Genomic DNA, 24931 nt, shown 5'->3' with positions numbered 1-24931 from the left:
AAGCAACTCTATGCCAATAAAGTGACAACCTGGAAGAAATGGACAAATTCTTAGAAAGGTATCATCTTCCAAGACTGAACCAGGAAGAAATAGAAAATATGAACAAAACAATCACAAGTAATGAAACTGAAATTGTGATTAAAAATCTTCCAACAAACAAAAGTCCAGGACCAGATGGCTTCACACGTGAATTCTATCAAACATTTAGAGAAGAGCCAACACCCATCCTCCTCAAACACTTCCAAAAATTTGCGGAGGAAGGAACACTCCCAAACTCATTCTATAAGGCCACCATCACCCTGATACCAAAACCAGACAAGGATACTACAAAAAAAGAAAATTATAGAGCAATAGCACTGATGAATACAGATGCAAAAATCACAAAATACTAGCAAACAGAATCCAACAACACATTAAAAGGATCACACACCATAATCAAGTGGGATTTATCCCAGGGATGCAAGGATTCTTCAATATACGCAAATCAATCAATGTGATACACCATATTAACAAACTGAAGAAGAAATACCATATGATCATCTCAATAGATGCAGAAAAAGCTTTTGACAAAATTCAACACCCATTTATGATTAAAAACAACTCTCCAGAAAGTGGGCATAGAGGGAACCTACCTCAACATAATAAAGGCCATATATGACAAACCCACAGCAACATCATTCTCAATGGTGAAAAAGTGAAAGCATTTCCTCTAAGCTCAGGAATGAGACAAGGAGGTCCATTCACACCACTATTATTCAACATAGTTTTGGAAGTCCTAGCCACGGCAATCAGAGAAGAAAAAGAAATAAAAGGAATACAAATTGGAAAAGAAGAAGTAAAACTGTCACTGTTTGCAGATGACATGATACTATACATAGAGAATCCTAAAGATGCCACCAGAAAACCACTAGAGCTAATCAATGAATCTGGTAAAGTTGCAGGATACAAAATTAATGCACAGAAATCACGTGCATTCCTATACACTAATGATGAAAAATCTGAAAGAGAAATTAAGGAAACACTTCCATTTACCACTGCAACAAAAAGAATAAAATATCTAGCAATAAACCTACCTAGGGAGACAAAAGACCTGTATGCAGAAAACTATAAGACACTGATGAAAGAAATTAAAGATGATACCAACAGATGGAGAGATATACCATGTTCTTGGATTGGAAGGATTAATATTGTGAAAATGACTATACTACCCAAAGCAATCTACAGGTTCAATGCAATCCCTATCAAATTACCAATGGCATTTTTTACAGAACTAGAACAAAAAATCTTAAAATTTGTATGGAGACACAGAATACCCCGAATAGCCCAAGAAGTCTTGAGGGAAAAAAACGGAGCGGGAGGAATCAGACCCCCTGACTTCAGACTACACTACAAAGCTATAGTAATCAAGACAATATGGTACTGGCACAAAAACAGCAACAAAGATCAATGGAACAAGATAGAAAGCCCAGAGATAAACCCACGCACCTATGGTCAACTAATCTATGACAAAGGAGGCAAGGATATACAATGGAGAAAAGACAGTCTCTTCAATAAGTGGTGCTGGGAAAACTGGACCTACATGTGAAAGCTACATGTGAAAGAATGAAATTAGAACACTCCCTAACACCATACACAAAATTAAACTAAAAATGGATTCAAGACCTCAATGTAAGACCGGACACTATAAAACTCTTAGAGGAAAACAAAGGAAGAACACTCTTTGACATAAATCACAGTAAGATCTTTTTTGATCCACCTCCTAGAGTAATGGAAATAAAAACAAAAATATACAAATGGGACCTAATGAAACTCCAAAGCTTTCGCACAGCAAAGGAAACCATAAACAAGACCAAAAGACAACCCTCAGAATGGGGGAAAATATTTGCAAACGAATCAACGGACAAAGGATTAATCTCCAAAATATATAAACAGCTCATGCACCTCAATATTAAAGAAACAAACAACCCAATCCAAAAATGGGCAGAAGACCTAAATAGACATTTCTCCAAAGAAGACCTACAGATGGCCAAGAAGCACATGAAAAGCCGCTCAACATCACTAATTATTAGAGAAATGCAAATCAAAACTACAATGAGGTATCACTTCACACCAGTTAGAACGGGCATCATCAGAAAATTTACAAACAACAAATGCTGGAGAGGGTGTGGAGAAAAGGGAACCCTCTTGCACTGTTCGTGGGAATGTAAATTGATACAGCCACTATGGAGAACAGTATGGAGGTTCCTTAAAAAACTAAAAATAGGATTACTGTATGATCCAGCAATCCCACTACTGGGCATATACCCTAGGACAACCATAATTCAAAATGACGCATACACCCCAATGTTCATTGCAGCACTATTTACAATAGCCAGGTCATGGAAGCAACCTAAATGCCCATTGACAGACGAATGAATAAGGAAGATGTGGTACATATATACAATGGAATATTACTCAGTCATAAAAAGGAACGAAATTGGGTCATTTGTTGAGACATGGGTGGATCTAGAGACTGTCATACAGAGTGAAGTAAGTCAGAAAGAGAAAAACAAATATCGTATATTAACGCATGTATGTGGAACCTAGAAAAACAGTACAGATGAACCAGTTTGCAGGGCAGAAGTTGAGACACAGATGTAGAGAACAAACGTATGGACACCAAGGGGGGAAAGCTGCTGGGGGGTGGGGATGGTGGTGTGATGAATTGGGCAACTGGGATTGACATGTATACACTGATGTGTATAAAATTGATGACTAATAAGAACCTGCTGTATAAAAAAATAAATAAAATACAATTTAAAATTTAAAAAAAATGCTGAGCACAGTGCTTTTGCTGAGATATTTATATGATAAATATGTCTCCTGCTGCTTTCAATTATGATTTTCATTATGTTACTGTAGGGTCTCCCGAGAGTGTCTGAGTCATGGTGCTTGCTAACTTCAGAGGGTATGGGGGAATTCTTTTGTATATGCTTCCCTAAGCCTCTAGGGAAAGAGATAAAGCTGGATTGTTCACCCTGGAAAGGAGTCACTCCCTAGGATCGTACAGTTGAAATGCCCAGCTATAAAGAGGTGGAAGTCGGTGTGAATCGCCACTACAGGGAGCACCAATAAAGGGAAAGATATTTATCTATTGTTCTTAGGGTAATACCTCAGTTGGCCCTTCAGAGTTTCACCTTAGTGGGGAAAGCTATAACTCTGAGCTCCTCTAAGTAATCCTGATGTAGAGGCTGTAGAGCAGGAGAGATCAACAGGCAATTTTTCTCAATAATAACAACATCCAGGAGAGTAAGAACTTATGGTTTTACCTTGGTGTATCAGACAGGATCCTGGCTGGAAGCCGGTGGATATTGAGAAGGGTTTGTTAAGAGACTGTTTACATGGGGCTTCCGTGGTGGCGCAGTGGTTGAGAGTCTGCCTGCCGATGCAGGGGACACGGGTTCGTGCCCCGGTCCGGGAAGATCCCACATGCCTCAGAACGGCTGGGCCCGTGAGCCATGGCCGCTGAGCCTGTGCGTCTGGAGCCTGTGCTCCGCAACGGGAGAGGGCACAACAGTGAGAGGCCGGCGTACTGCAAAAAAAAAAAAAAAAAAAGAGACTGTTTACAAAAGTTAAAGGAAGCTGGCAAAGGCTAACAACAGCAGGGAGCTCTTGGCACCTCCAGGCTTGAAAGGATAGGGGAGCATGATTACTGGGATCTTGAAAGAGCTATAGCAGTAGCTGTAGCTGCAGTTGAAGGAAAGAGCTATCAGAACTGCGGGCTTTGGTAGGGAAAGGTAGCATTGTTAACCCTTGGCTTCATCTCCTGCCAGAGCCTTCCACTGGCCATGCTCAACTGGAATCCAGATGGTAAGAAAGCTTTCTACATGTAACAGCTACTTGGTAGCCCATACTTCCAGCATCTAGGCACACAAAGTAGAAAACATTGGAGAGTGGATTTGGAGGAGCAAACAAAGAATATCTGGCCAATTTGATGAGGCTTATATGATTTGTGAAAATCTGTATTCTAAATGAAAGATAAATGATTGACATAAGTGGGACTTCCCTGGTGGTCCAGTGGTTAAGACTCCATGCTCTCAATGCAGGGGGTCCAGGTTTGATCCCTGGTCAGGGAACCAGATCCCACATGTGGCAACGAGGAACCAGGGTGCCGCAACTAAGACCTAGCGCAACCAAATAAATAAATATTTAAAAAAAATAATTGACATAATTGAGGGGCTGAGTAGGTAGAAGCTAGTTGTGGATTTTAATTAGCAGGAAGTCCCATGTTGACTAGTTCATGGCCTTTGAGACAACCAGAGGAAGAGGATTTTGAAGAGTAGCTTCTGGAGGATTGGGAGTTTTGCATCGGGGCTCCAGTGATTCTAGGCTCTAAAAGAGAGGCCTCTGGTTTAGAGGACAGAAAGGAATTCATGAACTCAGCAAAAACAAATGGGATGATCAGCAGAGGGCAGTCTACCAGAAAGGTGGCTGGTGTATTGACTGTGGAGTATGAAGGTCCTATAGTCATGTCCCAGTTGTAGCTGCATATTCCTTGGACAGACTGGAATTATGAGGTCCTTTCCTAAAAAACCTCCCACCTAACGAACTTCTGTGCCTGACAGGAACAATAAGTAATTTAAGGCAAGGAAGCATATTCTGTGCTACTGAAACAAGCTTTCTACTCCATGCTGCAGATATTCTGAAAGCCACAATGGTGGGGTTTCTGATCTATTCTCTATATTTGGGATAATACAGTGTGCATTACAATCAATATGCAGTTTGACTGCAGATCTAAATGCTGCTTTCTACTCTTGCTGCTAGAGCTCCTCACCCCAGCTGGGGTGGGTAACAAGGAGAGGAGCTAACAAGATGGGAACCATAAGGACTCAGTGAAAGAGGAGAAAAAATGCAAAATGACTTTAGAGTTATGACTGAGTGTTTCAAAAAGAGAGTTAAATGACAGACTTGGATAGAATAGGCATTGGTAAGAGACGCAAGAAAAAAGTCTCAAAAAGCTGGCAAAACACAAGGTCAGGAAAGGGCTGTAGGAAAAAAAAAATATTGCTCTGCATTTAGAACAGGAAATTTGAATCTGTAGAGCAGTAATAGTAACTATCAGAAGCTACAAAAAGGAAGACTTGAACAGTTCCAATGTAGGCGAGTATTATCAGGGGTCAGCTAAGCACAATTATCCCTTGTCACATTTCTTTTTATGTGCTTCAACACATCAAAACACATTGTTCTGTTAGAGACATCAGAAGAGTTACCAGATGAACTTTCCTCCATCCATCTAAAGCCAATTTCACAACGTTCACATAAATAATGTTTACATATATTATATATTCTGAAATTGGGAAACTTTTTAGATCTAAATCTCATGCTTAAGCAGCACGGTATACTCAGATGTTCTCCTTTACACTCTTCAAAAATATTGAGGATTCCAAAAAGCATTTGTTTATGTGGGTTAAACAACATTGTGTTAGAAATTAAAACTGAGAAGTTATTGAAACATTTATTAATAACTATAATAAAATCCATACATGCTTATATAAATAGTATACCTTCAGTGAAAAATAACTATATTTCCCAAACAAAATCTCTTTAATGCCTGGCTTAATAGAACACAGCTGGATTTTCATGTATGTCTTTGCATTCAATATGTTGCACATGTTGTTTTGGTTGAAGTACATGAAGAAAATCCAGCCTCACGCAGATACGTAGTTGGAAAGGGAAAGAATATTTTAATAACTTTTTTCAGATAACTAAATCTAGGCAAATGGTAGTTTCTCAAAGGTTAGGTGCAATATGGAATCTGAAATGTTATGAATGAACTTTTTGTATTCTGTTACATTAAAATCCATTGGTCTGTCTTGATCCTTGAATGGATGTTTTACCCATGCATGATTTTGTGACATCATGCGTTGGTCATTTGGAAACTATTGCCTCACTAACTTATGCAGATCTTCCAAACGTTGACATACTTCATTGCATAATTTCTAGCAATCACATTTATTAATATCACCCAACTTAATCAGAAAGGTCTTTAAGCATATTGGGAAGCTGTCAAGTCACAGTGGCAGATATGTTTTCTAAAACTCTAATTTTCTAAGCCTTAGGAGTTAGGAAAAGAAAATATTAGAACCTATTTGCCTTTGTATCATTTAAAAAATATCTGTGTGGTTTATAATGTACATACATTATATGTGTAGAACTTCCTGTATATAATTTGTTAAAAAATAAGACGCATATTAAAAAGTTTTCTTATGGGTTAAAAAAAAACCCTCTAATTTTCAGTTGAAAGCTTGAATTTTATCATTTCAACAAATTCTGCCAGTTGTTTTCCTTGACATGATAGGCTTACCTTGTTCATTTTTGATAAAACGCCTGCCAAATACCCAACTCTTAATAAACATAGTTTGTCTCAATCATTATTTTAAGTAAAAATGGTGTTCCATGAAAAAAGTGGCTAAGTTCAGCTTGCAACGCAACCATTTGCACAAGTGCTTTACTATGAACTTTGGTATGCAGAAGTCCTTTATGTACCTTTCCCATGTATCATATAGAATATTGACATGTACTTTAAAGTTGAAGTTTAATAAAATAATTTCTGGGGCATCCCTGGTGGTGCAGTGGTTAAGAATCCGCCTGCCAATGCAGGGGACATGGGTTCGAGCCCTGGACTGGGAAGATCCCACATGCGGCAGAGCAACTATGCCAGTGCGCCAAGACTACTGAGCCTGCGCTCTAGAGCCTGAGCCTATGCGCCACAACTAATGAAGGCCGCGTGCCTAGAGCCCGTGCTCCGAGAAGCCACCGCAATGAGAAGCCCACGCACCGCAATGAAGGGTAGTCCCCGCTCGCCACAACTAGAGAAAGCCTGCGCGCAGCAATGAAGACCCAATGCAGTAAAAAAAAAAAAAATAAATAAATAAATAAATTTAAAAAATTCTATTGCTTCACTGAAGACATTCTAAAGTGAAACTGGCATTTTCAAATAGTGAGTGTATAGCATTAGTAAAATTATTACTAGTAATTTTTTGCACACTACTGCTTCTACATCATCAGTGCATATGTCAACACAGTAAAAAGGCAAATAATATCTTAGTTTTATTATGATAATAGTTTGGGCATTGCACATTGACTCCTGAAGACGTCTCAGGGGCCCCCCAGGTGCCTTCAGACTATACTTTGAGATGAATTTTTCCTTATCCTTGCTAGAATGCAAATCCTTTTACGATTCCAGGGTTTTTTTGGTCTTGTTCACTAGTATGCCTCCAGGGCTTAGATTATGCCTGGCACATAGTAGGCATTCAATAATTATTTGTTTAATTTATTATGTAATGAAGTAAGCAATCAGAACTAGGTCATAATGGTGAAGAGTTTATAATCTGCATTACTGGAAACTCATTTTTTAAAAATTAGTTTTGAACAGGTAAAATTTACAATGGGATACATGATGACAAGTCTCCCACTTTGCCTTCCCCAAGGAACTTAAGCTGTTTTCTCAGAGATAACCACTGCTGTCAGTTTCTCTTTTTTTCTTTTTAATGTTCTGTACATTTTTATTTTATTTATTTATTTATTTTCATTGGGGTATAGTTGTTTTACAATGATGCTGTCAGTTTCTGATGTATTTTTCCAGTGATATTTTATGGATTCACAAGCATATTCCTTTCTTCCATCACATACTTTGTGGTATACTACACACAATCTGGACTGAATAGTGGTTTTTTTAAATAAAATTTTTCTTTTGGAATAATTTTGTATTTACAGAAAATTTTAGAGAATCTTGTATACTCTACTCACTTCTACTACTGTTAGCATCTTACACAATCATAGTACCATGTCAAAACTAGGAAATTAACATTGTTACAATACTACTAACTAAATTACAGAATTTATTCAGATTTCACTAATTATGTCCTTGTGGTTCTAGGGTCCAATCCAGGATACCACATTGCTTTTAGCATAATGCTCTTTTTCCCTTAGAATGTATTTTGAGGATCGTCTCAGGTCAGTTTATATGCAGTTGCCTCATTCTCTGGAAGGACTGTAAAAATGGACTGAAAGTGGAATTTCAGGACCAATGATTATGTGCATTTAAAAATTACCAAACCTCTCTTCCCCAAAGAAATTAGCATACCCTTCTAATTAGTCTCCCAGTGATTTGAGTGTTGTAAATTTCTTTGAAGTTCCAAGATTAATATTGGGGACTGAATGAAGGTGATAAATGTAAAGTATTCAAAAAATTTTTGCACACTTCGAAATTACTATTTTTAATGTACTAGCACAAATTCACATAGCATTGCATGATTTATACATTATACCAATAATTTATTGGGCCATGACCCACATGTATAGTCGGTTCCTGTTAGGACCACTAGGGGGCTCTGCTGGAAGGGTTTTACAGTTAATTAGTCCATTTACGGGAATGTTTCGAGATGATGTTTTAGATTTCTAAACTCTTAAAACTTGAAAGAGATCATCTCATCCAGCTTCCTTATTTTGCAGAAGAGGAAACCAAGTTTGGCCGAGAGAGCTGGTATGGAGGAGAGCTGGAATTAAAAATCCTCTCTTGGTTCCCGCGGCAGGAGTTCAATAAATTCTTTTTTGCCATGTGCCTCCACTGAATGATTCACCCCCCAGTGGCTATTTTCTTTTCTACTGCCACAATTTTGGTAATTTTTGCTAAGACGGTGTATTTATGATATTCTTCTAATAGGACACTTTACTGATTGGTTAGGTGAAAGAAATGCAAGAAATATAAACTTCTAAATAAACGTTATTACTTATTACAAAATGTTCTCTATTCAAAGCATCCCTCAGCATCAAAACCATATTAGTTACTGGAAGCCCTAGCAACCACTTTCAAATTTACTTTCCACTTAAAACATTTTACTCTTATCTTTACTCATTTATTCATTCAATATTTATTGACTGCCTACTAGCTCCAGACACTGTTGTAGACCCTAGGCTTACAGAAGCTGCCCTTCGTCCCCAAGAAGCAACTATTTCTCCATTGTTCACTTTATAAACTATTTTTACAGGGCTTAGTTCAGTGGTTCTCATAGTGTGGTCCCTGAACCAGCAGCAGGAGCAGAAGCACCTGGGAACTTGTTAAAAATGCAAATTATTAGGCCCACACTACACTCCAGCAATCTTTTTTTTTTGTTTTTAAACAAGCTCTCCAGGGATTCTGATGTACATTCAAGTTTAAAAACTATGGTTTTAGTTCCACGGCTTGACATCAATTATCTAAGTAGGTCAAAGATCAACATCCGGCTTCTGAACTCTCAGGCATCTCTGTGGAGTAAGCGGTCTTAGATACAACTGAGACCCAACAATGACCATACTTAATTTAATGATTTGTTATACCTGGAAAGATCCTGGGATGATTGTAGTAACAGTATTATAATGGCTTCAGAACAAAAACGAACCGCAGTAGATTTTCTTTACCAATAGAAAATGGGCCGGACTGAGTTCCGGGACAGTGTTTTCAGACACTAGACACACACGACTACATTAATCCCGTGGGTTCTGGGTCTGGCTGAGTCAGGGCGGCGCTCTGAGCCGAGTGGGGCCGCGTGAACCGGTCAGGTTGGATTCGAACCTTCGGTTAGAGGCTAAATTCTGGAAGCCTCGACCATATCACATTGGTTCGTACGGAGGAGGAGGCGCCGGAGAAGACCGGGGAGGCCTCGATAGCGCCGGCCGGCGCAGAAGCCGCACCCTCCTGGCCCCAAACGCCGGCAGGGCGGAGCCACGCGGCCGCAGCTCGGGCACAGACGCGAGGCGCGGCGCAGCGCGGCGCGGGTTCGCGACTGTGGCGTAAGGGGCTACGACGGCAGCGGCTGCGCCGCCCGGCCGGGTCAGCGTCGTGCGCATGCGCGGACCCGGCGCCATTTTGGTGGCCGGGCGCGGAGGTGATTCCACGCTCAGGAGAGCGCGGCGGCAGGGGTGGCGTTGGCCGCGTTCGTGTGCACCGGTGTGACTCGCAGAGGGAGGAGGCGGTGGAGGAAGAGGTGGCGGCGGTGGCGGTGGTCGTAACGGTGGCGGAGGAGGCGGGTACGAATCAGCTGCGGGCGGAGACATGGCCAACATCGCGGTGCAGCGAATCAAGCGGGAGTTCAAGGAGGTGCTGAAGAGCGAGGAGGTCAGAAATGAACTCCCGGACGTCCCCCACCTCAGCCCAGGGCGGGAGGGCCCTTCCAGTGGCGACCCCAATATCCCTGGTAACCCCCGGGTGGCCTGCTTTGCTGCCACCCTTCTGCTTGTGGGGAAGCAGCAGTCTCCCCCTCCTTCCGCCGTTTTCCCCTCCCCTCCCAGGGCCCTGGGATGGACGGTCTCGCGGGCGGGTGGTTTGGGGAGGAATACGGCTAGGGGGGCGGATGGAGGAGGGGCGCTTATCGGCGGGGTGTGAGCTCTAGAGAGCCCCAAGGCAGTGGCAATAGCTGGAAGTGTGGCTGTAGGGTGGGGAGGGAGCAGGCCGAGCCTGAGAAAGCCCGGGAAGTGGGTTGGGGGAAGGGGAAAGGTGGTAACTGGATCCGGAGAGCCGCGCTGCCCAAAGGCCCACTCTTTTTAAGGGTATTCTGGGTTATAACTAGTCTGGCCGCCACGGTCCTTTCCTTAAGGAAGGAGCGATGCGAGTCCTTAGGTATTGATGAAAGAAGGACGTTCAGAGTTACTCCCTCTCAGTTCGGTATTGGGAGAGAAGAGAAGGCATAATGGGGTGCTGTCTTCTTTGAGTGGGGGGAGGGATAAGGGAATTTTCACCTGAGATAGGAAATTAATTCCATATTAGACCGTTATCTCATTTCTACTTACCCCGACATCTAGGCCTCTTTTCGATTGACATCTAAAGCTTTTTGACTGGGTAAAGGCAAGTTGTTTGGTGTATTAAAGGCATTTAAATATTTTTAGCTAGGATTAGGATAAAATAATGGAGTGTACGAGAAGCTTATTTCAAAATACTGTCTACAAGTTACAGAGTGTCCCAAGACAGTGCCTCTGTGACACTGTTGTGTTGTGCCATGAAACTTCACTATGATGTCCCTCATAGTTGTCATTATGATGTCCCTCATAGTTAACTTGATTCTTACTTTTGAAGAACATCCCTATTAAAAAACATGAGGTTTCAGCAGATTAATACATTGTTATATTTCCTTTTTAAGTAAGTAGGTTTATCCCAACATATTTATATCTGAAATGATTAAAAAATTTTTGTCTTAACTTGCTCTTGAGTCCTTTGGAAATTTTAGATACTCTTGTATTAGCCGCACTTATTAATGTAAGATATTTAAAGTGTTTTAGTAATTTGACTCAAAATTATGAACGAATCAGTACAGTTTTTTTTTCATACCCAAATCAAGAAGAATGCTAGGTTGTTTTCCTCCTTGGATTCAACAAAGGGAGTTTAAAAATACTGACTGGTTATTTTCAAGACGTCACATATCATTATTGGATGTATTATTGCTATTTGTATTTTACTCTTACATTGGTACTTTAATGATCTTAATGATTTGTGAAATTCAGCATTTTAAGTATGTGATGAGTTATTAACGTAAGTGTGATAGCAGTTGAACTTTATTGGAGTCTAAAGTGATTATGTATTTTTCCAGTTAGACATGGAGAAAATTCTTTAAAATTATTTAAAAATGCCAAATCCTAGCAGATTTACTGAATGTAATAGTATATAAGTAATGATTGGTTTTACAGAGCATGTGTATGTACTCTGACCTCTGTATTTGTTCAAGTGCCAAAACTCTGAATGGAAGGATGACTTTGTATTTTTGTGGTACAGTGCAGAAAAAGAGTCGTAAATGCCTGTACTGATATAAAGTGAAACAGTGATTCTAAGTTTTTCTCTAATAAGAAAATATATTCCAGGACAGTTGACATATATCTTCCTAATGAAAGTTTGCAGCTAATATTGTTGCCAGTAGCCTAAAACATTTCTTCTATGATACGGTTGTACAAGCCTGACAGTTAATATAAGACTTTAATGCGTTATTTTCTATTAATTAAAAGTGGTAAGTTACTGCTCTTATAATTCATATAGTCTCTGCATTATGTGAGTTGACTTTTCACCATGATATTCTTAGTACTTAAATTGATGCTTAAAAGAAATCTTGTATTGCTATAGTAATACATATTGTTAAAATAATACAGCTCTATATTGAGTAAGGGATGATGAAGCCTTGCTTCAAGTGACATAGTGTTTCAGAGGAAGAAAACAAAATACAAACAGGAAAATTTATTTTTTTAAGGACAGTACCTTTATAAATCTGGAATGAAACTTATTCCAGAAAGTAAGTGAAAAGAACATTTAGGAAAGGGTCAGATATTGGAATATATAACCAGTAAATAGCTTTATTTTCGCCAATATTTTATTTAATTGATATTTTACTAGGTCCAGTTCTATAAGTGGATTATGTTGATTATTTTCAACTCATTGAAGAACTTGTAGTACCGTCCACGTGTTTCCTTTTTATGTAGGTAAATGCAGTATTTGAGTGGCTGGTCAATTAATCAAGTATTTCCTCATGTAAATCTCCATTTTACCAAAGTTTATTTCATATGCTTGTGTTTACTAAGACTCCTGATTGATTTTAAGGATTTTTTTTTCCCCTTTTAAGTGCCTTAGTAAAGATAGCTGACATTTGCTGAATTCGGGCCATAAGAAGTTTTAAGTGGCCACTGTTGGAGCGTGTTGTTAGTTAAAATACAGGCTCCAAGATAAATTAAATGTGAAAAGCACATTTAGAATAGTGGGAGGAGGCCACCCTTTGTATCAGAAGTGGGAGAATAGGTGTATTTGTCTGTATAGGTGAAAGGATTAATGAGAAATTGGTAACATTGATTGCTTCTCTGTCATTGGGTGTCTTGGGCAACAGGCATCAAAAGATCCCTTTTGAATTTTGAGTCATGCTAATACTTTATTTACTCAAAATAAATAAACCATGTAGGCCTTTTTTCCTGAAACTGTTTGGAAGTCTGTCCTTTATGTGTCAGGTTTATTTAAATCTGAGTGTGAATTTTAAGTAATGTTTCAAAGTTGCTAGGCATGGAAAATTGATTTAAATTACATTTTATGGTTATTTTTTGAGTTGAATTACATAAATGAGTTGTTGCTTATGAGGATAGAATAAAACTATAATCTGTATTCATAGGTTGTATTATTATTTACTATCAATTATTATTGGTATTAACAATTAACCACCATTTGTAGAGGAGCTCTCAGTTCCATTTGTTTATATACATTATTGCTAATTCTCAAGAACAGGTCTTTGAATTAGATTTCTTATTTCTTAGATGAGAAAATTGAGATTCAGAGAAGTTAAATTATTTGTCCGCAAATGTGTAGCTTTGAGATGTAGATCTAAGTCTGCTTGTGTTTATATTGTACTATGCTGTCATGACTTGCCAAAGGTAGGCATACTTTTAATTATTTAAAAATAATTGAACCTGGTTTGTATTACTGATTAAAGGATTTAAACACAACCTAATTTGTTAGTTTAAACATTAAAATAAGTGTTACCTGTAATTAAAGGTTTACTTGCATTTCAATATGGAAAATATTTTTAGATTTGATGTTCAGTGAAGTAAAATGCCCTTAAATCAGTGCACATACTCTTGCTTGTTCTTGTGCTGTATGGTACCTGTAGTTTTTTTCATATTGTAGCTGCACTTTGCTAGCTAGGATTTTCTAGGATTCTCATAGGGAATATTTAAATCTATGGCATTAATAAATTGGTTTCATGAAAACTACTATTGTATACGTTTTCCTTAAGTATTTAAATGGATTTTTGTATCTTTTATTTTAAATTTTATATATTTGATTATTCTGTGTAGAACTAGTTGCAAATCTTTAGAAGAAAGTCTCTTGATTTCTATAGACCATGCAACCTTGGCACTATGTGGGGCAGATAATGAATTCTTTGTTGTGGGTGGTTCTCCTGTGCATTGTAGGATGTTTAGCACTATCCCTGACTAATAGCACTAGATGCCAATAGCACAGGCAATCCTCCCTCCACCTCCCTACCCTCTCCCTGCCAGTCATATCAACTAAAAATGTCTCCAGACTTTGCCAAATGCTGAGAACCACTGCTGTAGACAAAACTCTTTAGAAGAACATTTAAGACTGTTAACTAGGTAGGATGTGTAGTATAATTTCTTAAAAGTTGAATGAATGGGAAGTAAAGGTACAAAAAATTATATAGCATGGCTCTACTAGGTTTGAATGTTCTGTTTTTGTTTTGAGACTTTGACCCTTATCAATTAATTATCATCATTTTCTTTTAAACGTTTTCCTTTTTGATGTAAGGAAAAAGCTGAAATTTCCTGCTATAAACTAATGTTACCAGAATTTGAACAGTTTTTTACTAATAGAAAAGTGGTATGTTTTTACAGTTATGTAAATTATAGATCAGTTTAACTTATTTAGATAGTGTGCCTTAAGAGGTTCTGGGTGTAGGTTGAGCAAGGAAAGTGTTATAGATTTGAGGTAAAAAAAAAAAAAAACAACAAAAAGCCTGTCCAAGTAATACTCTTTGGGGTGCATTTCTCTTCTCTCTCTCTCTTTTTTTTTTTTGGTTATTATAAAGGCTTTGATCTCTGTCTGTCAGGCACAGAGTTAGATGCATTTGGGATCCCTTTGCAGGTCACGCCTTTGTAAAGAATATATATTCTTATTTCTCAGTAAATATGTTATCAGCAGTTATTGAGCATATTGACAACAGCCCTAAAAGACTTACCTGGTTGGAGGAAGATAAAAATGTTAGATGCAAAAAATCAATGCTATGGGAGTTCTGAGGGTATGTGTATGTAGGGAGGTTCTTGAGCTAGGTTCCAAAGGAAAGTTAAGACTGACTTCGAATTTCAGGAGACAGTCATAAAGGAATTACAGGAATACTGTAATTTACAAGTAAATGATCTCTTCTGTAGATGCCTGAACTGGAACTAGGGAGCAGGGTTATGGACAAAATTAGGCAAGAAACACATTTTTATATATATGTGTGTATATATAAATATATATATATTTATATATTTATTTTAACATGTTTATTGGAGTATAGTTGCTTTACAGTGGTGTGTTAGTTTCTGCTTTATAACAAAGTGAATCAGCTATATATATACATATACCCCATATCTCCTCCGTCTTGTGTCTCCCTCCCACCCTCCCTATCCCACCCCTCTAGGTGGTCACAAAGCACCACATTTATATATTTATAACAAAAAGGTTACACAGCTCTGATATACACAAACATAGTTGTGGAATTAGAACACATAAGTTTTCTTTGGAGGAAAAAACCACCTTTTTCATATCAAAATAATAAATGGTAATATACAAAGTACATACAATAAAGTGTGACCAGCACCCAAAACAAACAGAATATTAATATTACCAGCACCATCAGAATCCCCACACCCCACCCCTTTCCAGTCATTTTCTTGGTTTTTAATAGCACAGACTAACTTTGAGTATTTTGTTTTTGTTTTTGTTTTTTTTTTTGCGGTTCGCGGGCCTCTCACTGTTGTGGCCTCTCCCGTTGCGGAGCACAGGCTCCGGACGCGCAGGCTCAGCGGCCATGGCTCATGGGCCCAGCCGCTCCGCGGCATGTGGGATCCTCCCGGACCGGGGCACGAACCCGCGTCCCCTGCATCGGTAGGCGGATTCTCAACCACTGCGCCACCAGGGAAGCCCTGAGTATGTTTTTTTGTTTTTTGCTTTGAGTATATTTGAGTAAAAGGATAGACATAAGAGCATATACTATATGATTTCATTTTAAAGGTTTTCAAAAGATGACTTTCAAAGTCTTTGTTCAAAGCATGCATTAACAGTGTCTTAGAAAATGTGTTGAATGTTAAAGTTGAAAGAGACCTTAGATCTAGGTCAAAAACTTCATCTATAAGATCAGGAAACTGAGGCCTAGAGAGATTGATTGTTGCTCAGTGACTCAGATCTGGTTAATGGTGAACTTCACCCAAGCTTTTGGCATACCAGTTTACTCCAACCATTATATATGGTTGCTTTATGGGACTATACTTTTCATAAACAATATAAAAGCTGAATGCTAATAAAACTAAGTACAACAGTGGGTGACAGTTCAATATTGAGTATTGTATTTAAATATATTTTGCTTTTCTCTCTTACTGTGAGAAAAGTCTGCCAGGAGGCAGAGATACTTACTTCCCCAAGCATGATGTAGTGAGTTTAGCTTAGTGATTAAGAGTGTGGGCTTTGGAATTAGATCAGCGTTCAGTCCTGGCTTTTCTGCTTAATACCTACAGCACTGACTGTTTCAGCTTTCTTATCTGTAAATAGGGAGATCAAGAGAGGCTTTACAGTGCTTAGAGCAGTGCTTGGAACATTCAGTAAATGGATAGCTGCTAAGATGTCAAAATTAACTGTACTTTCATACTCTGCTTATTGTTGTCCTTGGACCATAAAGGTTTCCTTCAATGGTTTAGTGATAGCTCTACGGGAATTTGCCTCCAGAAAAGGCTTAATAGCATGATGAGGGACTTTAGTACTTCTGATATTGTTTCTTTGTGTGCAAATAACCTTTGGGGGCTGGTGGCCAAGGGGAATACAAAAGAATGTATGTGGGCTTTGTTCTGAAGATGTTGGTTAGTCTTTCTTTAGGAGACAGTTATAAATTGGAGAGAAGTTTGTGTTAAAATGACCTTTCTGAGTGAAAAAGAAGTAAATTATTTGGGAGCCTTTCATATAATATGGAGTAATGGGATTATTTTGGACTTCTTGACATGGCTCTGGTCTCCTTTAACTGGATCATGGAATCCATATGCTAATCCTCTGGTGTGTAATCTTGAATTCCTTTGTAAAATCCCTATTTTAAAGTTGGGTCTTGGAAACTAGAAAGTCGTGGTCACATCCATGTGACATCTGTCGTATGTTCTGTTATGTAATTCTGAAAAGGTGAGACAAGTTCATTTCATTCAAAACCCTTGTCCTTTTCCTCCCTTAGTTCTTTACTTTTACTGCAAATTTAACATTTATTTATTTATTTTGGCTGCTCCGGGTCTTAGTTGTGGCACGTCATCTTTAGTTGCGGCATGTGGACTACTTAGTTGTGGCATGCATGCGGGATCTAGTTCCCTGGCCAGGGATTGAACCCGGGCCCCCTGCACTGGGAGCATGGAGTCTTACCCACTGGACCACCAGGGAAGTGCCTTTACTGCAAATTTAAAACAGTAACTACCTGTAGTTGAATGTCTACTATCCGATATTTTATATATATCACAGCCTTATGAGATGGGTGTTATTCTTGTTTTATGGATTAGAAAGTTGCAGCTCTGAAGAAAGTAAGTTTCCTCAGTGTCGAGTAACTTGGTGGAACAGGGGTTTAAAACCAGGTCTCTGACTCTGTTTACTGGTTATGGTGGAAAGAATAGAGTATAATCATATCTGCTGCTTGCTTCCTATCCATTATCTTTAAAGATGTTTAAAAAAATTATATTTTAGACTTAGAAGTTAAGAAATAATATATGAACACCTTTATATCCATGGTCCAGATTTAATAGATCTTAACTCATACTGGGTTTAGCCCTTCCTCCACCTCCCCAAGAAATAAAACAAAACATACAGACAAAGCTCATTCTGTTCTCTTTCCTTCTTTAAGTAACCACTATGCTGGGGTTGAGTATATCCCCCCATTCATATTTTTGTTTTTACTATTGATAAACACAGTATTTTTGAGTGTAAAATCACTTTTTAGTATTTTAAACTTAAAAAAATTTTTTTTTCATAGATGGTTTATAATATTCTACATCTCCTGCAACTTTTCTTCTCAGCATTGTTTTTTGAGATTTATCTGTGACGATGCATATGCTCTTGTTCTTCAATTTTATTTTTTTAAATTTATTTTTTTTTAGTTCTTCAGTTTTAAACTACAGTTGACCCTTGACCAACATGGGTTTGAACTGCATGAATCTATTTATATGCGGATTTTTTTCCATAGTAAATACTGCAGTACTACACAATCCACTGTTGATTGAATATGAAGATGTGGAGGAACTGGGTATATGGAGGGCCAACTATAAGTTATACTTGGATTTTTGTCTGAGCAGGGGGTCGGTATCCCTAACCCCCCTCGTTGTTCAAGGGTCTACTATGTAGAGTATTTCGTGTCACAGTTTTAAAAATTCATTCTCTTATTGATGGCGCATAGTTCCAACTTTTAGAGATTATAAAAAAGGATGCATTGAACATTATTATAGTTGTTTTCTTGGGCACATAAGGGTTTTATAGGAAGTAGACTTTCAGGATCTGAGTGTATTTGCATCTTCTACATGACTTGATATTGCATCATTATTCTCCCAATGATTGTATCAATTTACACTTGCTCTAGAAGTAAGTAAGAATTCTAGGGACCTGACATTTGGAAGGTTTAGATTTTTGTCAGTCTGATGGATATGAAATGATAGCTTATTTTAATTTTCATTTTCCTTGTCAGTAGAGATATTAAGCATGTTTTTGTGTTTATTGGCCATAAGGCTTTCTTTTGTAAAATTAGTGTTTGCATTCCTTACCCTTTTTTTTTTTTTTTTTTTTTTTTTTGCCGTACGCGGGCCTCTCACTGTTGTGGCCTCTCCCATCGCGGAGCACAGGCTCCGGACGCGCAGGCTTAGCAGCCATGGCTGACGGGCCCAGCTGCTTTGCGGCATGTGGGATCTTCCTGGACCGGGGCACGAACCCGTGTCCGCCGCATCGGCAGGCGGACTCCCAACCACTGCACCACCAGGGAAGCCCCATAAAACTTTTCATTGTATTTTTTAAAAATATTTATTTATTTATTTTGCTGCACTGGGGTCTTAGTTGTGGCACGTGGCATTTTCGTTGTCGCATGCAGGATCTTTTAGTTGCAGCATTCAGGCTCTAGTTCCCTGGCCAGGGATCAAACCTGGGCCCCCTGCATTGGGAGCGACGAGTCTTAACTGCAGGATCACCAGGGAAGTCCCTCATCCTGTATATATTTAAGTGCACAATTTCAGTGGCATTAAGTGTGTTCACATTGTTGTACAACCAATACCACCATCCATCTCCAAGACTTTGCTTTTTGTAAAATTGAAACTCTGTACCCATTAAACACTAACTCCTTACTTCTCAATGCTCAACCCCTGGCAGTTACCATTCTGTTTTCTTTCTCTATGAATTTGATTATTATACATTATTTGTGCTGCTGGCTTATTTCACTTAATTTTATTGTATCTTTGATCTTACTGAGTTTACTTCTAAATAGCCAAATTTGTCTGTCTTTTCCTATATGGTGTGGTTTTTGTATTTTGTTTAAGGAATCTTTTCCTACTCTGGTTATCATAAAGATATTCTCCTGTATTTGGTTCTTAAAAGTTAATTCATTCCTTAACTTCTGTACTCAGGTTTCTTCTGTCTCTATCATATCATATTGAAACTACTTTTTCAGGCATTACCAATATCTTCTAAATTGTGAAACAAAAAGTAACTTTTCAGCAGTTGTCCATTTTGTACCTCTTTCTTCCACATTTCCAATTCCATCTTAGAGCTTTCCCCTTTTGGTTACTCTGATACGACTTTTCTGGTTTTTCTTCAACTTCTCTTACTGTCCTTTGTAAGTTACTGATTTCGTCGTCCTCCATCATCCATTTATCTCCTGAGTCTTTGTTTCCGCTTTTGCGTTTTTTGTGAATCATCTTAGGTCAGGTTTTCATTTCTCAGATGGACTATTTATATTAAAATAGTTTGCTTATTTACATTTAGTTCTCTGCCTTTGGTCTGTCCCAACTTCTAATTCAGCTGGCGCCATGCCACTGGATTTAATTTTTTTTTTTTTAACCTTCCAAAGAAGTGCCTTTATTACAGGATTTAGGAAAGGAAAAAAGCTCTAGAAAAAGGAAATTTCCAAAATAGGTCTTCAGCAAGGGTGGGTGCAGTGACAAGTCCAGGCTGGAGTCTTGATCTCACTAGAGGTCACTTCCAGGTTGTGAGGACGGTTGTCCTGGAGTCTCTCGATCGGCCCCCTCTGGGCCCCAGCGACTAGCCCGGTGGACTTCTCAGCCCTTGGTCAGGCTTGTCGCCTTGTGCCAGCTCCTCGTCATACAGGATTTCATAATTGCCAAGGACTTCCTTTGGGGGTGACTTGTTTCATTTACAGTCTGGAATTTCAACGTTACGGACTGCGATGTTGAGGGTGTCATTAATCAGGTTATACTTAAGGATTTGGTCGTTGGCAGTGCTGGAAGTGAGGGATGGGGAGCATTCACCTCGATCAGCCAGGGCTTCAGCTTGTCGTCCGATGATGATGTCGTAGCCGTAGCACTCAAAGCAGTGTTTGTCGTTGTTCATCATGGGTGCCACGGCCTTCAGGGACTGCATGAAGATCCAGTGGATCTCGTTGAACAGCTTTGCTGGTCACCTCCTTGCCTCAGATGCTCTCCAGGTAGAGCCACAGGTTGTTCACGGTCCACGTGCCCCCGTGGATGTGGTTGTAGTCCTCCCCTTGTTTCTGAATGGCAACGTTGGTGAGATGAACAAACATGTTATCCAGCTCACTGGTACTCGGGGTGTATTTTACTGTGCAAAAGCAGCAAAATCCAAGTTTATGCATGTAGTAGCGCAGTGGGCGGTACGTAGACACCAGAATATACAAGCGCAGGTCAAACTTGCTGCCGCTGATTAGTAACGGGTTGTTAATGTACAGAGAGATCACGTAGGCTTCCTTGGTACTGAGTCATGAACGAAGATGTTTTGCTGTCCCAGGACCACTTTTTGATTTGTGAGAGCTTGTTGATCAGAAAGATGCCCTTTCCCTGAGCTTTGCCACAAGGTTTCATGATCCAGGTGCTAGAAGGGCTTTTCCTGAACTCCACGAACAGGTTGTAGTCGGCGGGCAGCATGTAGGTGACAGGGACGAAGTCCAGGTAGAGGTGTTTCCCACTTTCGTCCTTCTCTGCTAAAGGACTCCCTTTCTTCTCCAGCTCTTTCCAGTATCTCTTGATGGTTTTCACCATCAGATCCTTCTGCATCAGTTCATAGTGGTTCGGGAAATGGTTGACTATTTGATCATTTGAGAGCTGGTAGCCAGTTTTGACACTAAAAACATTGCGGATGGTTTGCTTGCTCTTCCAGTAAAAATTCCAGTCCTCGTTTTCTGTCACTTGGACCCATCCTGTCTTTTCAGAGTTATTTATCAGCAATGACTTCTTTTTTTTTTTTTTTTTTTTGAGGTACGTGGGCCTCTCACTGTTGTGGCCTCTCCCGTTGCAGAGCACAGGCTCCGGACGTGCAGGCTCAGCGGCCATGGCTCATGGGCCCAGCCGCTCCACGGCATGTGGGATCTTCCCGGACTGGGGCACGAACCCGTGTCCCCTGCATCGGCAGGCGGACTCTCAACCACTGCGCCACCAGGGAAGCCCAGCAATGACTTCTTGATATCAGTGACCCATTTCACTTTTCCTGCCATAATCCATAGGTACTTAAGGAGCCAGGGGGAACGTCCAACTTCTCTTCAGTTTCACCCAGTTTTGACTTGGATTCTCATCTGATGTCAGATTGTTTTCCTGTGACTTCCTCCTGTGGGGCTCACAGCGCGGAGGAACGCCCAGGAGCGCAGAGGACGGTGCGGCCCAGCCCTGCCTCCATGGATTTAATTTTTAAAACGTTATTTTGTCATTTTCCTTTACATTGTCTACGCCCTATTGCATGAAGTCAAAACCTTTTTACTGTTGTTCTAGCCTACCTTTCCTTATTTCCTGTCAAGTCTCAACTTAAGTTTTATGCCTGAACATACCTCGGATCCTCACTCTCCCTCCAGCCTTTAGCTATATTGAGTTGTTCTGTCTGCTTGGAATAAGTCCTTAACCTCCTTTCTTTGCCTTTTGAAAAACTTACTTCTCCTAAAATGCCATTTCTGATAAGCTTTTCTTTTTTTCCTTTTTTAAAGTTTATTTATTTGTTTTTGGCTGCAGTGGGTCTTTGTTGCTGCACGTGGGCTTTCTCTAGTTGTGGCGAGCGGGGGCTACTCTTCATTGCGGTGCGCGGGCTTCTCATTGTGGTGGCTTCTCTTGTGGAGCACGGGCTCTAGGTGCGAGGGCTTCAGTAGTTGTGGCTCATGGGCTCTAGAGTGCAGGCTCAGTAGTTGTGGTGCACGGGCTTAGTTGCTCCGTAGCATGTGGGGTCTTCCCGGACCAGGGCTCAAACCCGTGTTCCCTACATTGGCACTGCACCATCAGGGAGTCCCTGATAAGCTTTTCTTGAACCCACAGTTTACTTTTTTTTCTCCAGTATCACTTTGTTGGGGTTTTTTTTTTAGAGCAGTTATTATATTTTTGGTAATTGTATATATGTCTTTTTGCTCCTGCTAGATCATTGGGCTCCTTGAGGATTCTTATTCATCTTTTTCTCTTCAGCATCCAGTATGGTGCCTGAAATGTAATAGGCTTAGTAACATTTAAAGTATGCCACACCTCCCCCACCCCCGGCCCAAATCTTTGATAGGTGTCTAATCTTTTGGAGCTATTGCTGAAAGTGCTCTTTGCCTAGGTTTAGGACAGGTCTGTGTTACTCTGTTCATTATTTTTAGTCTTTGTGTGATTATGGATTTTTCTAGTGATTACAAATGCAGGGCTAACTAGCATATGTAGCCATTTCTCTCAAGTGACTGTGGAGTGCTTTACTTTTAGGTTTCTTTGTTTCATGTGAACCATCCTATTTGGGATTGGTGTACTTAGTTGTGGGTTGTCTGATACTATTGCTTTTCAGCAGTGATATAAAACACTTTGTGCTTCATTTTTCTTAAATCATTCTGTACTAGTTCCTTTATTTTTAAAATATATCTATAGAATATACTGCAGTTTATGCATCTGTGCATTGGATATTTGGTTATTTCCAGTTTCTTGCTGGTACAAATGTGCAAGAATTTAGTGTGTATTGCTAGATGAGATTTTAGAAGGTTATATATGTCAGACTTTTTTTAACGTCTCTTGGCTTGGTCATACTTTGATTATATCCTTAGGTGTTTACTTACGTGCTTTATCTCCATCTGTCTGATGGAACTGTGAATGTGTGTCATTGAGGACATAGACCTGTCTTACTGATTTTTCCATCCTCCATTGCTTAGCACATTGCCTGGTGAGCAGGAGGCATTTGTTTTCCTGAATGAGGTTCAGTATTTCTTAAGCTCCAGGGAGCTAATCCCCAAGCACTATGAAAGTAATACCTTTCATCCTGCTTCTGGTACTAGGAAGAATTGAATATGTTGATAAAGGTGGCCGCCAGTGAAGTTGGGTTTCTGTTGATAATGTAGTCAGGTCCTGAATTGGGATGGTGTACTGTCCAAGCCCAAAACTGGGGAAATAAGATGGTGGGAAAGAATCTTTTTTGCTTTATTTTGTAGTTTTCCCCTTTGAAGATCTCAGGGGGCATCTGTTTAGTATTATATATGACATCATCTGTATCCTATGGTTTAGTTTAAACTCTTTAGTTAACTCTACATTTTTCTTCATTTATTCAACAAATATTTATTGAATGCCACCAGTGTTTGTTAATAAGCTAGACATGGTCCATGCTGTTATGGAGTAAATTATGGTCCAGTAAGATGGTGAGACATTGAACAGCTAGTTATGTTTGTTGAGTTTAAGTAAGGAGAACTGTGAGGGTGAGGTAACCTAAACTCAGGGAAAGAGTTCCTTGGGAATAACCCTTAAACTAATACTTGGGAGGATAAATTGGAATTAACTTAGTCATATATTAGGATGATCAACTCTTACATGCACATAGAAAGCTAATAATTATATAGTCAAGAATGTAAACCATTTAATTGCTTTTCTCTTTTAAATAAATAGTCAAAATTCTGTGAATATAAAAGTAAGAAACTTATTAAACTTTGAAAAATACCGGGAACTATATTATAAAGTAAAAATTATCGGTAATCTCACTCCCAGAGATAATTCTTTTCTTTAAAAAATGTTTGTCTATGAAATATTTCACATATACAGAGATACATCTTAATTTTGGTTTTCCTTTCTTTTTATCTATTTATGTACATATATATACATATTTAGAGTTTTTTGGGGTGGGGGAGCATTGAATACAATTCCCATGGGACTTTAAACCGAAATCTGTAATTTTTAATCATTTGAAGTTGTTTTTCCCTATTAGACTCCAAGCTTCTCAAGGGTAGGCATCATGGCTCATCCATCTTTGTATTATCAGTACCAAGAGCTCTTTAACAGATATTTGAGGGCTCTCTCTATGGTAGGCACCATGATATGTGTTGGGGATATAGTAATGAGTGGGATAAGGGAAGACAGACAAATAAGTAATAAATGCAGTGCAGAGCTGTATAATAATATTGTCCAGATGAAATTAATTGGTTGTTTTTGATTGGGTGTTCAGAAAAGGCTTATCCTAGAATTGTAAACTTAAATTGAGATCTGAATGATAAAAGCACGTCACTGGGGAAGAACAGTCCAGATCAGAGGAAACTGTTAGTGTAAAAGCTCTAAAGTGGGAATGAATTTGCTGTGTGTAAGCAACCAAAAGGAGGTTGTTGTGGCTGGAGTATTGTGGGTGAGGGAGGAGAATGGTGCAAGATGAAGTTGGAGATGTAGGTGTGAGCCAGATCACACACAAGCCATTTGAGGATTTAAAGCAAACGACAGAATTCGTGTTTTTAAAAGATCACTTTGGCTGCTGTGGGGAATGAATTGACCCTGAAGATAGTGAGGAAACGTTTACTACTTAAAGGTTGAGTTTTGCTGGATGTAACAAACAGTAGTAGTGATTGAAATAAATAGGAAAAGTCTGGAGGGGAAGTATCCCAAAGTTGTTTGGTTAGGGGCTTTACAGTGTTAATAATCTACTTCTAACTTTCAGGTTACTATTCTTAAGAGTTTGACCCTTGTCCCTAAACTCGCAGAATGGCTATCAGAGGACCAGGCAGCCTATCTG

The 24931-nt window shown here is 39.3% G+C and overlaps 1 protein-coding gene and 1 pseudogene across 3 annotated transcripts in view; one reads left to right on the top strand and one right to left on the bottom strand.

Moving 5' to 3' along the window:
• The first annotated feature begins 9999 nt into the window (after window positions 1-9999).
• The window catches only part of UBE2K (ubiquitin conjugating enzyme E2 K), a 79090-nt gene continuing 64158 nt past the window's right edge, over window positions 10000-24931 (top strand). Inside the window, exon 1 of one of the 3 annotated variants that reach the window (XM_004266248.4) lies at window positions 10000-10135. In XM_004266248.4, the coding sequence (XP_004266296.1) occupies window positions 10073-10135 (63 nt within the window). In that variant the 5' untranslated portion in view covers window positions 10000-10072. The remainder of the gene's footprint in view (window positions 10136-24931) is intronic. The other 2 variants (XM_049708784.1, XM_033421680.2) reach the window with 2 other exon arrangements.
• Window positions 19952-23021, bottom strand: LOC101283723 (polyglutamylase complex subunit TTLL1-like; annotated as a pseudogene).

This window comes from Orcinus orca, chromosome 4 (genome assembly GCF_937001465.1).
Source record: "Orcinus orca chromosome 4, mOrcOrc1.1, whole genome shotgun sequence".
In the NCBI taxonomy this organism is placed as follows: Eukaryota; Metazoa; Chordata; class Mammalia; order Artiodactyla; family Delphinidae; genus Orcinus; species Orcinus orca.
This window is presented reverse-complemented; position numbering and strand designations above follow the sequence as displayed.